The 16,866-nt window shown below is 35.9% G+C and overlaps 1 protein-coding gene across 11 annotated transcripts in view; it reads right to left on the bottom strand.

The window, feature by feature from the left end:
- ABI3BP (ABI family member 3 binding protein) overlaps window positions 1–16,866 on the bottom strand; it is a 138,455-nt gene that overhangs the window by 48,516 nt on the left and 73,073 nt on the right. For 4 of the 11 annotated variants that reach the window (XM_050332361.1, XM_050332363.1, XM_050332364.1 and 1 more), the window contains 9 exons: window positions 10,774–10,848; window positions 9,753–9,827; window positions 8,849–8,926; window positions 8,224–8,298; window positions 6,921–6,986; window positions 5,653–5,730; window positions 2,476–2,544; window positions 1,777–1,824; window positions 1,213–1,287 (listed from right to left, as the gene is read on the bottom strand). In XM_050332361.1, coding sequence (XP_050188318.1) covers window positions 1,213–1,287; window positions 1,777–1,824; window positions 2,476–2,544; window positions 5,653–5,730; window positions 6,921–6,986; window positions 8,224–8,298; window positions 8,849–8,926; window positions 9,753–9,827; window positions 10,774–10,848 — 639 coding nt within the window. Of the gene's footprint in view, window positions 1–1,212; window positions 1,288–1,776; window positions 1,825–2,475; window positions 2,545–5,652; window positions 5,731–6,920; window positions 6,987–8,223; window positions 8,299–8,848; window positions 8,927–9,752; window positions 9,828–10,773; window positions 10,849–11,867; window positions 11,943–12,974; window positions 13,041–13,413; window positions 13,474–14,505; window positions 14,569–14,981; window positions 15,048–16,866 lie in introns of all 11 variants that reach the window. The other 7 variants (XM_050332356.1, XM_050332357.1, XM_050332358.1 and 4 more) reach the window with 4 other exon arrangements.

Raw genomic sequence — 16,866 nt, 5'->3', positions numbered from 1 at the left:
GTGTTGCACAATCACATTATTCAGCTCTAAACTAGTGTGGATCTAAAATAAAACTGTGTGTTTAGGAGCCATAAGGATGTGAAATTGTTGGTATCCCTCTCTGTGTCAATTTTTCTTTATGGGTTACAATCAAACAAAGAAAATTCTTTTGATCTTTTAAGACAATCACAAGATAAGTGGATGATGGTGTAGAAAAGGTTCTACACATTACAGATTCTTGAAGAAACAGTAAGTTGTTGTGGTTTTTGTATTGTTTTGGTTTTTTAAACACAGAACAGTACAAGCTTGTAACGTTTGTATGACAAAACCATTAATCATATTTGAGAAGGCCAGACTACCATAATAATGAGAAATGGCCACAGAAGTAAAAGCTGAGTTCATAGAAGCTGCATTTTAAGTTATAATTTGGAAACAATGTTTTATAATCATCTGTCATGATTAAAAAATTATGAGAGGACAAGGATTTTGTTGCTTTTGTTTTCTACATGAGATAATCACATCTAATAGATAAAACCAGATTTAAAAAAATATTACCTCATGTCTACAATTTAAAGATCTTCATTGAATTCATTATCATTAAATTTTTCACATTTACCAAAAGATAACATATGTTAATATTTGATACCCTTGCAATTTTCTGCTGATGTTACAAACTGAATAGTAGGGGACAGAAAGTAATTTTTCCTTTCTACTACTGAATTCATCTGCACTCACATTTAATGACATAAAAATCCGGTATTTTGGAATACAGATTAAATGATCATTAATGCCAATACATATTTATAAACAAATACTAACTATGTACTGGGCCATTTACTCTCTCATGCAGAAAATAATAATGTCATGAAATTAAGTAATTGTTACTTTAAAAGAAAGCATAACATATTTATTCTAACAATGCAAAGTGGGTGTGGGAAATAATTGTACCACCCAAGTAGCCACAGTGCATACTGTAACTGCTTGGTATTTGCTTTGGTTAGCACAGTTAATCTGACTGTTGCAAAATTATTCTCATCCTCTTGCCCTGAAGTAACAGAGATTTATTCTTTTGCATGATGAAAAATACCTAGCAAATAAACTGCAAATAAATTGCTGAGTGCAGCAGAACAGAACCCCAGTATGTTTTAACTGGCTCAGGTAACTAAACAGCTGCTCAGAAATACATTTCAATCCAACATAAACTGAATTAGAAATAATCACAAAGCACTTTACCATCCTTGGCTTGTGGGATATGAGGTTTGGGTGAAGTTTTAGGTTTAGAAGGAACACGCTGAGTCTCCCTTGGAGCTGGAAGAGAAAATGTGGGTAATAAGTTGGTTAAATTGCACAGCAATTTAACAAATCTGATACCAGGTGAACGCACAAGCACAGAAACCTCACACCTGCAACTGAGAAGTCTCTTTGTAGGAAGTGGGAAAGTCAGGTAATACTCTCCATGTATTTACAACAATCTAAGCAGGAAAGCGTAATTTTAGTAATTTTTGAAGCTTAGTTGTTTGTTGGTTTTTTGTTTTGTTTTAATAAAAACTGGAACAAGCACAAACAAGCATAATTATGAGAAAGGTGGTTCAGAACTGCCAGAATAATTTTCTTAAAAACCAGGTGACATTCCAGCTGTGAAGAGAGCAATAAGTTGTGGATGCCAAGCAAGAGAATTCCCTTGAAGAAAAATGAAGTTAAATGAAACAATCCTAAGACACAAGGTGATTAACTTCAGTGATGCTTTCTGGGATGGAAAAAAGCAGACATGACAGCTGGCCAAGGAAACATCATTACCTATCGTTGGCCTTGGTGGTTCAATTCTAAGTGTAAAAGGATCCACGACTGCAACAGAAACAGTGTGACAAAGTAAGTGTGGAATATACTCCGAAAACCTAAAATTACTGCACCGGTAAGTATAAAAGCAGGTGCTAATACAACACCACAGTAATGTGGATCTTCAAACTAACTGTTATTTTTTAAAACCACGGAATATTAAAGTTCCTAATAATACAGGTTAAGTAAGAAATATATAATTGGGCAAACTTGACAGCAGCAGAAGCGAAAGCATGTGGATAGAAATCAGTAAATCTTACAACAAACAAGAGATGAGGTCACGGAGCTTAACCCAGAGAAGGACTCTTGATATACAAAAATGTCAGGAGTCTCCAAAGTAAAGCAATAAACAACAGGCACACACACATAAAGACAGAACCTTTCTTATAGCCCATACTCACTACATCTACTGATTTTAAAAATGGACTTCACAAGAAACAAAACTCTGATTGCAACTGGTGCTTTTGATACTACCTCTTAGAAGACATCTCCATGCTAGAAACATGGAGAAGTAATAAAGCACCAAGATTATACTTCCATTTGTTTGGGTTTGGACCACCTATGAATAAGCAGGAAGCCTACAGGGAATGGTGCTTTCATCTGCACATATTATTAGACCAGTGAAAAGAAGAACGACTAAAGATGACTCATAATCATTACCCTCTGCGGTCTTTGGACGTTCATATGTGTAGGGACTCCTAGTAGTGACTGACACTGGAATGGTTGCTGCTGGAATAAAGAGAATTTTCTTGAGAGAAATATAGGTGCATCTATATCTATTTTTCAGCTGCTGGCATGGCTCAGCTGCTCTTGCTTCCCAGTTAAAATTCCACCTCCTCCTAACTATTCAGAAACACTGAGTAAATTATAAATTTACCCAATGCTCGTAACTACCCTGTGTTGTTTTTGGGGCTTTTAAAAATTAAAAAGTTCATTTACACTAACAGGAACACAACAGCAGAGGAGCTCTCTATATCGTCATCTTCCTGTTTTACTGAGGTTTTTTTTCCCTCCTCTTTATGACTGTAGGCCACTAAAAAGAAACAGTGGCAGGGAAATCCTTTTTCTTTCATAAATATTTCTATTAATTTTCCTGATTGTCTTCCATAGTGATGCAAAGGTTAGATGTGGAAGACTTCAGATGAAAATAACTGTAAAGCCACAGAAGGCAAGGCTGAAGATCCCAATAGATTAACTAGTGCCACAGTACATTAGATAACCAAGTTAACAAGCTTCCTGTCTCTATCTGCAGTACTTAATTAGGTTTGAAAGGGATGAACTCCAAAGATTCTGAAAAATATAAAGATCTTTGAAGACAAAGTTGGTAGAATTGTTTAGTATTAGCATGGCTTTACAAATGGAGTCCATTTTCATTCCTAAATACATCTATGGTCATTAAGTAATCTCTGTGCTTATCCAAACCTTCAAACTTTGTTTACTCTGCTTTGACTCTTCTCAGCCCATCTTCTATTACCTATACCCAGCACATATTATAATTAGGAAAGAAAAAGTGATAGGTGAATATTTTACGATGTGCCTAAAACTATTTTGGACATACTGGTGATTTTATCATGACTTGTCATGATAAAATTCACAAGCATTTGAAGACTCAAAAGTACACTTATTTCAAGGAAATTACATTAAAATACAATAAAACCTGAGACCTAACAATTCCAGGACACTGTCAGTTTAATACAAAATTACTTAATTAATTTAAAATTCTCTATTTCACTTCATGAAGGTTTGTGGTGAGGGGATTATATCTGGGAGGACTGCGTTTAAATTTAAAAGAATGAATTATTTCAGAATTTTAATTTTTCCCTCATTTATTTGCTGACATTTTTGAATAGTTAATGGTTGATGTATTTGATACTATTACCACTACTCTAAGAAAGCAATATACTAAAATTTCTTCAGGACAAATAATTTAAGTAAAGTATTTGACCAGAGAGGTTGTGGAATCTCAATTCCTGGAGATACTGAAAAACTTTTCTGGAAGAAAAATGTTGCAGTGCAGTTGGGTGCATGGTAGAAAATTCATTATAATTTCCTGCTCTGAAAAATGGAGAAAATGGAGTGTTCATGCTAACAATAGTACAGGTGATAACAGTGGCTGGGCGTGATCACATTAGAAACAAAGCCTTTTTTTCATTCAGGTAATAAATTCAATTACCCAAATATAAAAAAAAAAAGAATGGAGCTGTGAACTTTCACTAGAATGTATAGTTTGTTGTTTGGAAGGATTGAAAATTGTTTCTGTGTTTGGGGGTTTTTAAATGAAGTCTTTTTCTCCACTGAAAATCACAAATTGCACAGAAGTCGTATCAACAATGAGAGTCAAAATTAACTTTCTGGATCTCTGTTTGACCCGAAGTGGGTCATTAGTAAATCCTATATCAAATATAAATTTGTCACATATTCTTCATTACTTTGATTCACTCTTAAGGAAAGGTGACAACCAGTGTCATGACACAAATTTCTAATTTAAGCTGAACTCTGAAGTGAGCTGGAACATCCTGCTCTTTGATCATTTTGCCACCCACCCAAAAGTCAGGTTCTCCCCATGCGTATTTATGCCTCAAATAATATTGTCTGAACAAGAATATAATCACTTGTCGCTTCAGAATACATGCCAATTTCACAAATACCTACTTACAGGAAAATTCTTACAAGTTTTATCATGATTAAAAAGTGTGCATTAGGATTCCACCTGACTGAAAGCACTAACAGGGAAAGGACAAGGAAGAGGCATGAGTACAAATGCAGAATCATGACACTTTTTTGGTAGTCATATAGAAACTTGCTCTATAGCTATTTAGTGTGGAAAGATCAGTATAAAATCTTGATCTTTTCAGCCCAAAGGTGTAAAACAATTTCATGCAACAGTTTCCAAATGAGTTGCTTTTTTTTCTCTTGCTGTTTCAAAAAACAACATGCCCGATTCAGATCTATATTCAGACACAGGCATCTGTAGCAGAGACAAAAGTAATTATTCTTGTAATACAATACTGGATTTCCTACACTAAAAATTATGTACCAGCTGTAATCAGCATGAAAAGCTAATTATGCACACTACTTTGAGACAGTTCCAAGTCATAAGTACCATTCAGTTAACAAGCTTCACAGGGAATAATTTGGTCTGAAGAGAGTAATTTCGTTTTATGAGAAAAAAATAATTTTCAGGGAATCTGGAAAGAATTTAATAAAATTGTCTGATCTCTTCCAGCATTAAGTAATACATTCTTACAATAAACAATTGTGCAATTTTAAGCTTTTTAACTTCATTATAAACCATGTAACACTAGAAATATTTTTGTAACTGTATTTACTTATTCTCCAGGTCCAGAAAATCCCAGGTGTATTTTATTCTCTGCCATACATCATAGACCAAATTCAATCCCAATGTGAAGGTGCTATTTGAGATCATAAAATATGCCTTCAGTGAATTCCAGAACAGAATTCCACTCTTATTTCCACAGTTTCAGTTAAGTCAACATATGCATTAATGATCACTGAATCAATACAAATCCTGCTATTCTATGTAAGATGCTACAACCATCAGCAAATTTGTATGTTCCAGACCCTATGTTGAACTAAGTTGGGAAAGTTGTGATTTTGAAATGAAAAGCAGGAAAATAACTTGTTTCAATGCCGGGCTGTGTGAGCTGGTGATTTGGGAGACAAAAGTTAAAAGTGTTCTTGCTTTGCTGTTTTTTTTTTTTTTAATCTTCTTGGATTCAATGATTAAGTGCCAAACTTCACAAAGAATAAATTTAAGCTAAAATGCAGTACTTAAGTGATAAACTATAACAAATGATGGCTATGGAAGTTAGTTACCAGGTTTAGTTCGTGGCTTTTTAGGTCTGCCAGATGGTCTAGGTTTAGATGCAGGTGTGAGTTTTGCTTCTTTAGGAGCTGAAAAAAATATACTGGATTATAAGTTTATCCTTCCCACTGTATCACATAAAAATGAGATGAGGCAACAAATGGCTACTGGGAAGAAGAGCAAATGGTAAAATCAGATAGACCAAGAAGGTTTCTCAAAAATCTTCCTAAGCCTTCACCACCCCAGCAAAATCCCTGCTTGTTCTTCACTGCAAAAGTAAGTAGTTAAATTTAAAACATGTAATTGTAGCTTGCAATCAGATTCTAATGTTCCTCTCATTTAGTTAGCAAATTCATTATTGCAAGATACCTAAGAGGTATAGTGCTGTTTATCCTTTTGAATTCCAGGTAAATTGAAAGCCCTCAGAAGACATAAATAAACAAAATATGCAAAAATGTCCTCAATTTTCAGCACTGTAAAAAAATTACTGGCAGGCATCTTGAACAACATGGAATCAATAATAAAAACTGGAATTTCTTCATAACTGTAGTCATTGAATTCTGTTAATAGAATAGAAGTAGCATGGTAAAAATTAAGAACAACCAGTCCTAGAGACCTTTTCCCCCCTGAAAATGCTTGGGCTGGAACTATAATTCGCTAATCTGACTGTTAGTCTGACCTTGGATGAACTTTAACGTCATTTTCGGGCAGTATAGGCAGTCATTTTGTCCATCTTCAAAACTCAGGGCTCTGAGACTGTTTCATAGCAATAGACACAGTGGAAAAGTGTTTGACATTTACAGTGAGACATGAAGTGACTGAGGGCTGGTTTTCAAGCCAAAATGACATTCAGAAGGATTTATAAAACAGCAGAATTAACATGTTCACCTAGTGCCACAGGAATCCTTCACTGAGTGTTCTAGGATTAGCACCCATGATATTACCCTTGCACTTGGCTTTTCTATTGTATTTTCAAGGGGTTCAGGATTATTTTCTGAGGGTAAAGAGTGTTGGTGTAGAAAAACTCCCAATAAAATGGAACACAATTTTGATTCCCAAAATTTTACTGTACCATAGAACTAGTGAAACTGTATGGGGAAAAAAAGGGTTTCTTTTTCTCCTGAGCTTAGAAAAACATTTCAGAATGTTTATCTCCTAATGTTTTCCTCTTTCAGAGAAATGGATTAAATACAGTACAAGCTATGAGATGAAGTAGTAGAGTAGATGCTGGCTTGGACTGCAAAGAAGGAGGACCAACAGCTACAGAAACATGTATTACCTAGTGTTGCTTTTGATTGTTCAACAGTCTGAGAAGTTTTAGGCTCCAAAAGTGGTGGTTTAGGAGCTAGAAAAGAAAAATTCGAGTGTAATGGAACCAATCAGTAGATGTATCAGCAGTAAGCCAAAAGGGTTATAATTCCAATAGTTCAGGGAAGTCGTTCTTTAAATAGTCTAGACAAGCCTTACTCTTATGCATAACACCATACATGCCTTTTAGTTTTGTTTCCTATGACGTTGCACACTCTATGCTTGTGGCTATGTGTGAGTCTGTTTCTAAGGTTCCTTCCCCATATTTATGTTCTCAGGACATTTTAATCTGTTATTTGATTCAATTAGCAAATAAATTTACATTACAGGAGAACAGTGAGAAAAGATGGATGAGGTATTTGACTGAAGAAAAGAATGTGGTCCATGACAAATACCAGAGAATCCACGTAAAAGAAGAAACTTCTAAATGCCAAATTCTTTCTGAAGTGTTAAATGAGTACCTGCAGTAAACTGTAAGACAGGTGTAAGACAACAAAGACAGCTCCTGCTTTTTACTGACTTGTCTGTTTATAAGACAGAACAGAAACATTTTAGGCCTCTAGTAATCCACACTGTAACATTTATTGGTCCAGTACCTGAATCACTAAAGGAGGCAAAATAATTTCCCTTAATCCCAAATAAGAAGAAAATTAGTAGATATCTGCTTTTTTGAACAAAAAGCATAAAAGGAAAAAGGACATGACACCATGACAATTATCCCATGGTCAAAGAATGAATTTCATGTATGTATGAAAGTTCTTCTTCTATTTTGAGAAAGATCTCCTGTTTCCACTAAAATGGCAATGCTTTCCATTGGGTTCTCTACAGAAGGATTACTGATCATATGAGCAGTACTTTACTTTCAAACTATTTGGACTAGCAAAGGTGTTGTCTTTGCCATAGTATGTCTGTGGGAGATGGGGATTAACAAGGGAGATTATAGAAATAATAATAACACATATTGCTCATACAAGGGATATTAAAACACCCTCGTGCCACCCAGAAGAATTTTTTTCATTCCAGTCCTCCAGAAAGGTTGCAGCACTAGAGAATTTGTTTATGTTTTTATCACTGGACCCAAATGCATAAAACTGATGAGTTTAACTCTCATTCCTTATGTTAGGTAACATCAAATGACCAATTTTAGAATGATGAGCTAATCAGGATGCTTATGTATTGCATAGCTCCTATCCTTTTTAGGAAGTTTTGCTTAGATATTTTTAGTGAATGTATCTCTCTGCATACCAACTTATAAAAACGGTGCACACAATTACCAGGTTTCACATGCTGTACTTCTGGGGTAGCAGATGGTTTCAGTTTAGAAGGAATAAGTGGTATTTCTTTTGGAGCTGAAAGAAAGAGCTCAGTTTGCAATCAAAAATTGTTTAAAGAGCATTTCCCATAACAAACAGCACATGTCATAAGTTTATATTGAAGAAAAGACAACTTAGTATGGAATGTCAAAGCCAGTTGATGAAACAGGATTTTAAAGTGTGGAATGGAGATGATACTGAAATGCTGTGCATTGATCAGAAATAAGATTATGTGACTCCAAAACAATTAAAATTTCCATTTTGAAAGCTTTACAATCAGACACAATCAGCACATGCGTGTGCAATGGAAGGAAAAGAGATAGAACACTCATGAGAGGATGATGGTGTTTTTGTCATGCAAGAGGCAAGTTTTACTTCTCTGAAACAGTAAAACCATCCAGAACTATGTTCTCATACACAGATATGTCAAGAATAATCAGTCTAATGAAAATGGAAGGACAAGACTCTCTAACCAGGAAAAAGAATGTTTATGCATGTGAGAGGATATGCTAGAAGAAGTGCATTCAAATGGGACGAAGTGCTCAAAACAAACACAGAGTTTTTCACTGGGTGAAAACAACATTACCTAATGTTACCCTTGGCCATTGAAAAGGACGAGAAGTTTTAGGTGTGAAAGATTCCAGAATGGATTCACTTGTTGCTGCTGGAAGAAATTATGACAGTCATAAGAGACCAAAGAGCTAATGGAAGAAACTCTTCTTTCATAAGCAAAAACAAATTTGTTTTTACAAGAGCAACAAATATTTAACTAATGCTTGGACAGTTAAGCATCCATTAGGGACAAATTCAGAGCTGCACAGAGTTTCAGTCACCATAAATTGGCACATTTTTGAAGTGCAGAAATTCTGGATGTTTATTTCCTCCTGCCTTCATTGCAACTGCTCTGGATCTCAGCCACTGCTGAGTAAGATTTTAAGTAGAGCTTTTGAACATTTTGAGGTTTGGTCCAATACTTAAGGGAGGTGATATTGTGTAAAATGCAGGAATTTACTGAAGAAGACATGTTAAACAATCAATTAGTCAGACATACAACATTTGGAGAAGAAAGCCAACAGCTGATCCAACCATGTTTTCAATCCAAAAGCACCAAGTGTCTATAACTGTTAACCAATTTCATCCTGTTAAGGATACACTATCCTTAATCTTTTAAACAAGGCTACAACAACAAAATGCAGCCTACAACTCACCTCACAGTGTTTTCATCAGAACTATATGCAAATGCTGTTTCTCAATTATCTACGTGGCATATTTTTCAAAATACTGAAAGAGACTCATGTGACTGTGAGTTGTCATATGCATTGTAATTGTGAGAAGGCACTAATTTAAAACATTAGCAGGAACATAAATTCAAAGTTTGGGTGTTAGGGACTGATCCAAATGTGCACCAAAAGTGGTATCAGTGTACTCATTTCAGTGAGTTTTAGAGCATGGTTTGAGCTGTTGAATTAAGAGCTAGGTGGAGATTGTACCTGGTCCAGGACCTGCTATTTCAGGCTTACTAGGTGTCACAGGGCTTGAAAGAACAGGCTGAATACCACCGAAAGCTATAAAAAAACAGGTCACAATAATCTCTGATTATTAATTCTACACATAGCTTTTTTTGTTACAGAAGAACAGCAAAAAATGTTATAGGCTATACCTAATTTGCAATGCAAAGGTCCACCCACCATAAACATGCATCACCTCAGCAATGGAGCAGTGCTGGTTCAGAGTGTGAGCTGAAGCTCGTTGTTAAAATGAGAGCTAAAACTAAAGTGTCAGTCAACTAAAGCTCATATTGCTTTAGATACTACGGCCCACGTATTTTAAAGCAGCCCAGAAAACATGAAGATAAAAGAACTTCTAACACCATAGTTATAAAGATAAAAAACTCCAAAAAAGGTAGAAAAAAAAATATAAACTACAAAAACTGAAAAGTGCTACAAACATATTTCTGTGGGAAAAAAAGGACTGCCTTAATCCTTTTCAGTGCTTTATTTTCTGGCAGTACTTTGTTAATGAATTTTAACGTCATATAATCTATGTACACATATGCACATGAAAAACAAGGGTAAGGTAAAGTTAAAAAAAGTCCCTGAACAGTAAAAAATAGTAAGAAAGAAGCTTCCCATGCTGGCAAAACAATATATAGTATATAAATGTGTGTTCTATCTAAGTGAATAACAATTAAGCTTGTGAGAAAAAAACAAGTAATTTAAAGATTCTTATTAAAATTTAGTCATTAGTAGTAGTAGTAATAGCAGTAGTATTAAGTCAAGATTACTTTGTGTAAGTATATCCCAAAATAGCCCTAGTAGCTTTTTGAGCAACAAATGTGAGATCACAAATACTATCAACTGAGTTCCTCGGCAGTAAAGGAGGAGCTGTCATGTGAAAAGGGGAACTTTGTCTGTCTACACTAACGATCATGACTCAAGCAGAAGACAATATGGAAAATGACCAAAATATCTAGGATTAATAACATTTCAGAAGCTAATGCATTACTGTTACCCGTAGTTGTTGTTAACACTTGAGGTGTTCTGGAAAGTGAAGGCATAGATTTTTCCAGGTCAGCTGAACTTGTAGCTGCAGAAAAATGTAAATAGTCCTGAGACAGATTCCCATGATGCAGACTTAGGAAGGCAGGGTGCAGAAATCAGAAAAAGTAAGATTGTTTTACGTTGCTTTGCAAGATGCCAACACTACTACAATATTTTCACAAGATTTCCAACTTGGAAAGAGAGGAACAAAACCTCAAAGTTTTGAAGATGTCACATGCATCTAAAAGACACACCCTGACAGAAACTGCAGTGCCCCCAAAAGCAGACATCAACAGGAGTCAATTGCATATGTAACAGAAAAAACCTGTGCTTTTGAATTCACCTGCACAAAGAGATCTGCATACTTTAAATAAAATCAAATACGAATTTCTGCAACCAGGTATTTCTATTGCCAAAGCTTTGCTTGTTTCTATATACCAGATGTCAGTATTTTGAGTTACAGATTTTAATATGTCATGCAATTTGTCATTTTATTGTGGTATTTTATCTAATTGACATAATATAAATTAACACAATTTTTTCTGACAGAGCCATACAGTGAAGCAGCAAATCCAAAACAATACTGCTGAAACACTGACTTCCAGGTTTAGGAGAATTCTCCTTCTCATCTCTTGCTATGAATACAAATTCAATCTTGAATACCCATGACCCCAGTAAGAAAAGTTCAAAGGTGAAATAACAATATAACTTGAAAAAAATGTTTAGAACCAGAGAAAACTGAAGAATAATCTGTACTATGCAGCTAACTGAAAATCCCTTGTAGTAAAATGCTGCAGGCAAGAATATATCTTTATAACTGATAATTGGTCCTTATATTCAACAGATTAAACCAACAGAAAACAATATTAATTGCTGTGGTTTACTTTTTATTTGATCCTATGCCACAGAATATCACTATGTAATTATAGAGCCTAACTATCAGACATTGTAGACAAAATTCCACTTCAGACAACACCAAGCAATCAGAGGGAACAGCCTCTAACTGTAACATCCTTGATGCAAAACCAAATAGCAAGTGATGGAAGTATCATAAATATGATTTACCAGTATCTTTTTTTGATATTTCTGCAGATGCAGATGTTTGGGACAGGAAAGTAATATGATTAGAGTCCAGTGAAGCTGGAAAGAAAAAATCACAACTAAACCAGAACATTCTTTTTGGCACCATCTGAAACATATAGACTGAACAGGTTTCAACATGTTACTAAGAAACTGGAGACTTGACACAGGAAAAAAATTTCAAAAGCACATGCAATGGATTTTCTAATGTAAATGTGTGAAGATGCACTGGTGATGCAAAAGATGAAGAAGCAGTTACAAGAAATATGAAGAACATATCAGTTTACAAGAAATGGAAAAGTGCCATATCCAGTGATTGAAGTAACGTATGGCTCTTTCATCCTACACTTCCACTTGACCCCAGTGTAGGCCCCAAGAGAAATAAGTTTGACTAAAAGCACAGTAAGATCCCTTGGGACAATTCCCATCTTGCATCATTAGCAGACCTACAAAAAATATCATTACCACCAAAGGCTGCTGGTGTCTTGAACCTTGAAGAAACGTGCCATGATTCACCAAAAGCTGAAAAGAGGCACTGAGCATAAACCTCTAACATGACCTCAAAAGCAGCAGCAGAGCAGAGCATTCCCATGCCCAGGTGATGGCAGTGTAAAGCCACAGGTAGAAGACAACGAGCCACTTTGAAACTCAGTGATGAAGCAGCAAACAGCTGCACCCTTGGACCAGGACTCCCTGGAGGGTGGCTGAACTGCTGTGCTGTCCTCTTGTGCCAGCCCCAAGGGGATTTGTCTCTGAAAAATGCTGTCAGATTGGAACAGAGAAGGCAAGACCAGCTCCCAAAACACAAAGAAGCAGGGGGATGGAGCTGAAGGCAAGGTGCATTCACGTGGTCTCTCTGCAAGACGTCACATGCTTCCTGCAGAAAATACTTGTCAGCAATGGAAAAAGCGTGGGATCAAACAACAGAATTGCAGAACCAGTGTGGCGAGTGCTTCAGCAAGCCAAGCTACACCAACAAGTCTTCTTGTTGTCCATGGAAGATGAGAAGGATGGCAGGTGGTGTGGGGTGAGAGGCGTGATGGGGAGCAAGGGAGATGGAAGACAATGAAAGAAGAGGGGTTTGCTAGTTACCCATCACAGTTTGCTTGGTTGCCAGGGAGGAAGGAGTGGTGGACTTCAGCCTTGGTCTTCGAGTAGCTAAGATCAAACACAAAAACCACCTTCAGTCCTCGGACAGGCTGCTGTTGCAGGGTCATATCAAGACAGAGCTACAGAAAAGGAGACATGGCCCTGCTTGGGCCAGGCTCCCATATCACAGCATCACTCTCTGCAGCAGCACGATGCTGTCTTTCAGTTGGCACAGGCAGCCCAAGGTGTCAGAATAAACCTAGAAGTGGAACCCCAAAAAAGGCCGCAGAAAGCTCACAAATGGAACAATTTGTAATATGGAGCCATGAAGGACCAAGCACAGCATTGACCCCACTTCTCAGGACATCAGCACATCTGAACAGGCTCATTGCTGCAAAGAAAAGCATTGCCAAAGGAAGGAAGGGAATAACTGGTTATTTACCCATCCTGGTGGCTACTGGTGAAGCAGACGAGGTCGGTTCCAGGTCTGGTCTCTTGGGTGCTACGGTCAGACATGGAAATGATCTTGAGAGATCCACTCAGCCTTGCCACAGCAGTACAAGCAGCATCAGTTCACAGGCCTCAGACATCTGTCTTTAGGGCCATACATGATTTTTCCTTGCATTACCTTGTGATTCGGTGATCAAACATGGAGTCATCTGTCTTGTGGTTGTGATATCACAAAACTTCTTGAACCTCAGTAACTAAATGGCCCTCCACCAGCATAAAATGCCTAAGTGCCTAATTCGCCAAATCACTTTTACATTTCCTTGAAACAACCATAATTGCAGAGAGAACAACGGAGCCACGACTCATCTTAGAATTAGAAATTCAACATGACATGTTCTGGACATGTCTCCAATGCAAGAAACTGCAAATACTAAATAATAATTAATAACTATTCTAGTACAAAGGGATAAACATCACATTATACTATCAATATTCAGTCATAACTCCATTCCTTCTGAAAAGTTCAATAATTTTTGAAAATGTGTATTTTCTGTTTTCACTACTATTACTCTTTTGACATACAACAGACTACAGAAGACCCCGCCATTCCCATGAAAGGTCTCTCCATTTCCCGTGATATATGATAATTCCCATTTTTCTTTACAGTTAGTACCTGAGCCAACAATTAACATGCCTATTCTTCAAACTTGAACTTGAGTGCTCATCGAAAAAAGAAAAAGTAATTTATGTAATCTAAGGAATCCATAAGGCACTTACACCACATCAGTAAGAGAAAGTAAAATTATGTTTCTGCCATATTGGAACATTTAGTTCTATAAAGAATTTTCAAGATAAAATCTTCACCTAGAGACACACAGGAATTTTATGACAAATTCTTTTTGTCACCAATCCCTTCAAAACTGATTTCTCAAGTCATGGAAAAAACCATAGGTTCAAAAATCATAATTATCATTAGTATGGCAAATGTTTTAAAGTGTTAACAAACCTAGGTATTGCTCAAAACAGATGAAAGTGATGTGATGATGGCACAGGAAAAGCAAACAAATGAAAATAAAATATTTACCCTCCACTGTTCCTTGGCTTGCAAAGTAAGGAGAAGTTGGTTTCAGCTTTGGTCTCTGAGTAACTAAGATTAAATCAGAAAACTGCCTTCAGAAAACAGAGACAAACATTTTTTTTCAAAGCAGTGCCAGTACAGAGTTTTAGGTGAGTCAAGTCTATATTCAGGGGTTTTTTTGGCATAACTATTTGCATTCATTACAGGATTATTTTAAATGTGGGTGGCTTAGTTGAGTTAGTCTGTAGAACACAGACAGTTCATCTTCTAGTGAACTAAGCCGAATTATGAAGAGTGATTGAAAAGATTAAAAATTAAGTACCTCCATATATATTATATAAATGACTGAGCATCTTGCTGACATATTTGGCATTGCCACTACCAGGAAAAATAATTGAAATGTTTTGACTGAATTCTAAAATACAGTTTTTCATGTTTAAGTATTGCTAAGTGAGAGCAATTACGATGGAATCACTGTTTACCCTTCACTGTCCTTGTGGTTTTCAGGAAAGGAAAAGATGTGGGCTCCAGGACTGGTCTTGGGAGAGCTAAGATTAGAGATGGAAACTATATTGAGATGTTATGGCAATCTCTCTATGCATATGAAAGCATTGCTTTAATCACATCCAAACAAATAATTATTAAAACTGTGGTTTTTCAGGTATACTCCTTCTACCAAATAAATCATACATCTGTTTTTTTGTCACCCTGTATTACCAAAAACAGACCCAACCACTAGCTAAACACTATTCCTATTGCACACTAATGGCAGTCATAATGCTCCAGAGCTGCCTTTTAACAGCAGTAATTGACAGACTCCAAAATCCATTTTCAGGCAGCAAACAAATATATTCAAACTATAAATTGAGAAGTAGTCAATGAACATGTAGCCAGAACTTGCATGGAAGATACTGTCAAGTTTTGGCAATGACCATCTTATATTTGACCTGAAAACGAATTAACTAGCCCTGTTCATTCATCACACTTAAAAATCTGAACTTTGAGTCCAAAAAAATATATGCCTGGAAAAAAAAAAAAAGGGGGGGGAACAGTAGCTTCTCTGCTGAAAAATGTATACAGGTGAACTTAATAAGAATTTCCTTCAAGAGTTAAGCCAACTGGTAGAAGAAAAAAAAAACTTATGCTTTCTTAACAAAAATCTGTAAGAATCTCTAATAGAAGAGCAGCTCCTCAATTTACAGGAGTTTACAAGTTTTCATCCTGAAGTGGTATGAAGTACTTCAAACAGAGAGAATTTCATATCTACACTGTAAGACAAGTATGAGCTAAAAGAAAAGTCACATTTATTTCCAGTTATTAGTGAATAGATATGTAAATAACAACAGTGATCATAATAAAAATCATAATAAAGATAATAATAAAATATCATAATAAAGATCATAATAAAAATCCCTTTTCTTGTATAAGAATATATTATTGAAAAATACAGAGTTTCTCATAAAAGAATACAGCAAATTCTTAACTGAAGCAGGTGATAGGTCAAACAGGTTACCTCAGAAAGCAGAATCAAAATTTTGAAATTGCCATCACACTTGCAAGACCTTACAGTAAAAGGACAAGAGTGGAAATTTGATGGAACAAAAAAAGAGAAAATTACAAACATGGAATTCTTGTTCTTATTAGACTCCTACAGCCTTAGCAAATTAAATCCTTCAAAAATGAATCCAAGGTTTGTAGGGTAGATTGGCAGGGGATGGATTGAAAGAGTTTCAGAAATTTCTCCCTTTCAAAGATGCATTTTAATACACTCTTCTCTGTGGCTCTGTGCTATTTACCATCCTCTCCCTCTTCGTTTTGTTTGCTGAAAAATGGGAATAACAAATATGTGTTCTGAATTACCTAGCCAAAGCTTGCACCTTTGCTAGCACTGATTTGAAGAAGTGTTTAACACAGTAGTTAAGATGGCAAACATAAAAAAGCAGTACTCAGCTGTCAGTGTTCAGGGGAATACTACAGAACCTTTACAAACATCTGTAGAGGTCTGCAGTAGAAAACAAGACTCAGACCTACAGAAGAAAATGAGAGTTCCTGTGTTCAGCACTAAATTTCTCCTACAGAGGAAAAAAATATTAAAGAAACTGGTTTGATTCTTTAGGAAACACGCAGAAAGCTGACAAACCTTTTATCTACCCAAATAAAAAAATGTATTTCTTTTTTCTCCTAGACATATCTGGACAATCAAGTCTCAAGGTATGTAAAAAATCCATAAACTTGGGTTTACAATTCTCGCTGTGCTATCTTTGATCTCCGTAATAAGATTCTTTTCACTACAGCATAGCTAGAAAGTCCTCCTCCACTAGAAATATACTTGAATATTCTACAAAACTTCAGAATTTACAACTTGAA

This window comes from Myiozetetes cayanensis, unplaced genomic scaffold (assembly GCF_022539395.1).
Source record: "Myiozetetes cayanensis isolate MyiCay16 unplaced genomic scaffold, myiCay2020 scf5-8, whole genome shotgun sequence".
Taxonomy (NCBI): domain Eukaryota; kingdom Metazoa; phylum Chordata; class Aves; order Passeriformes; family Tyrannidae; genus Myiozetetes; species Myiozetetes cayanensis.
This window is presented reverse-complemented; position numbering and strand designations above follow the sequence as displayed.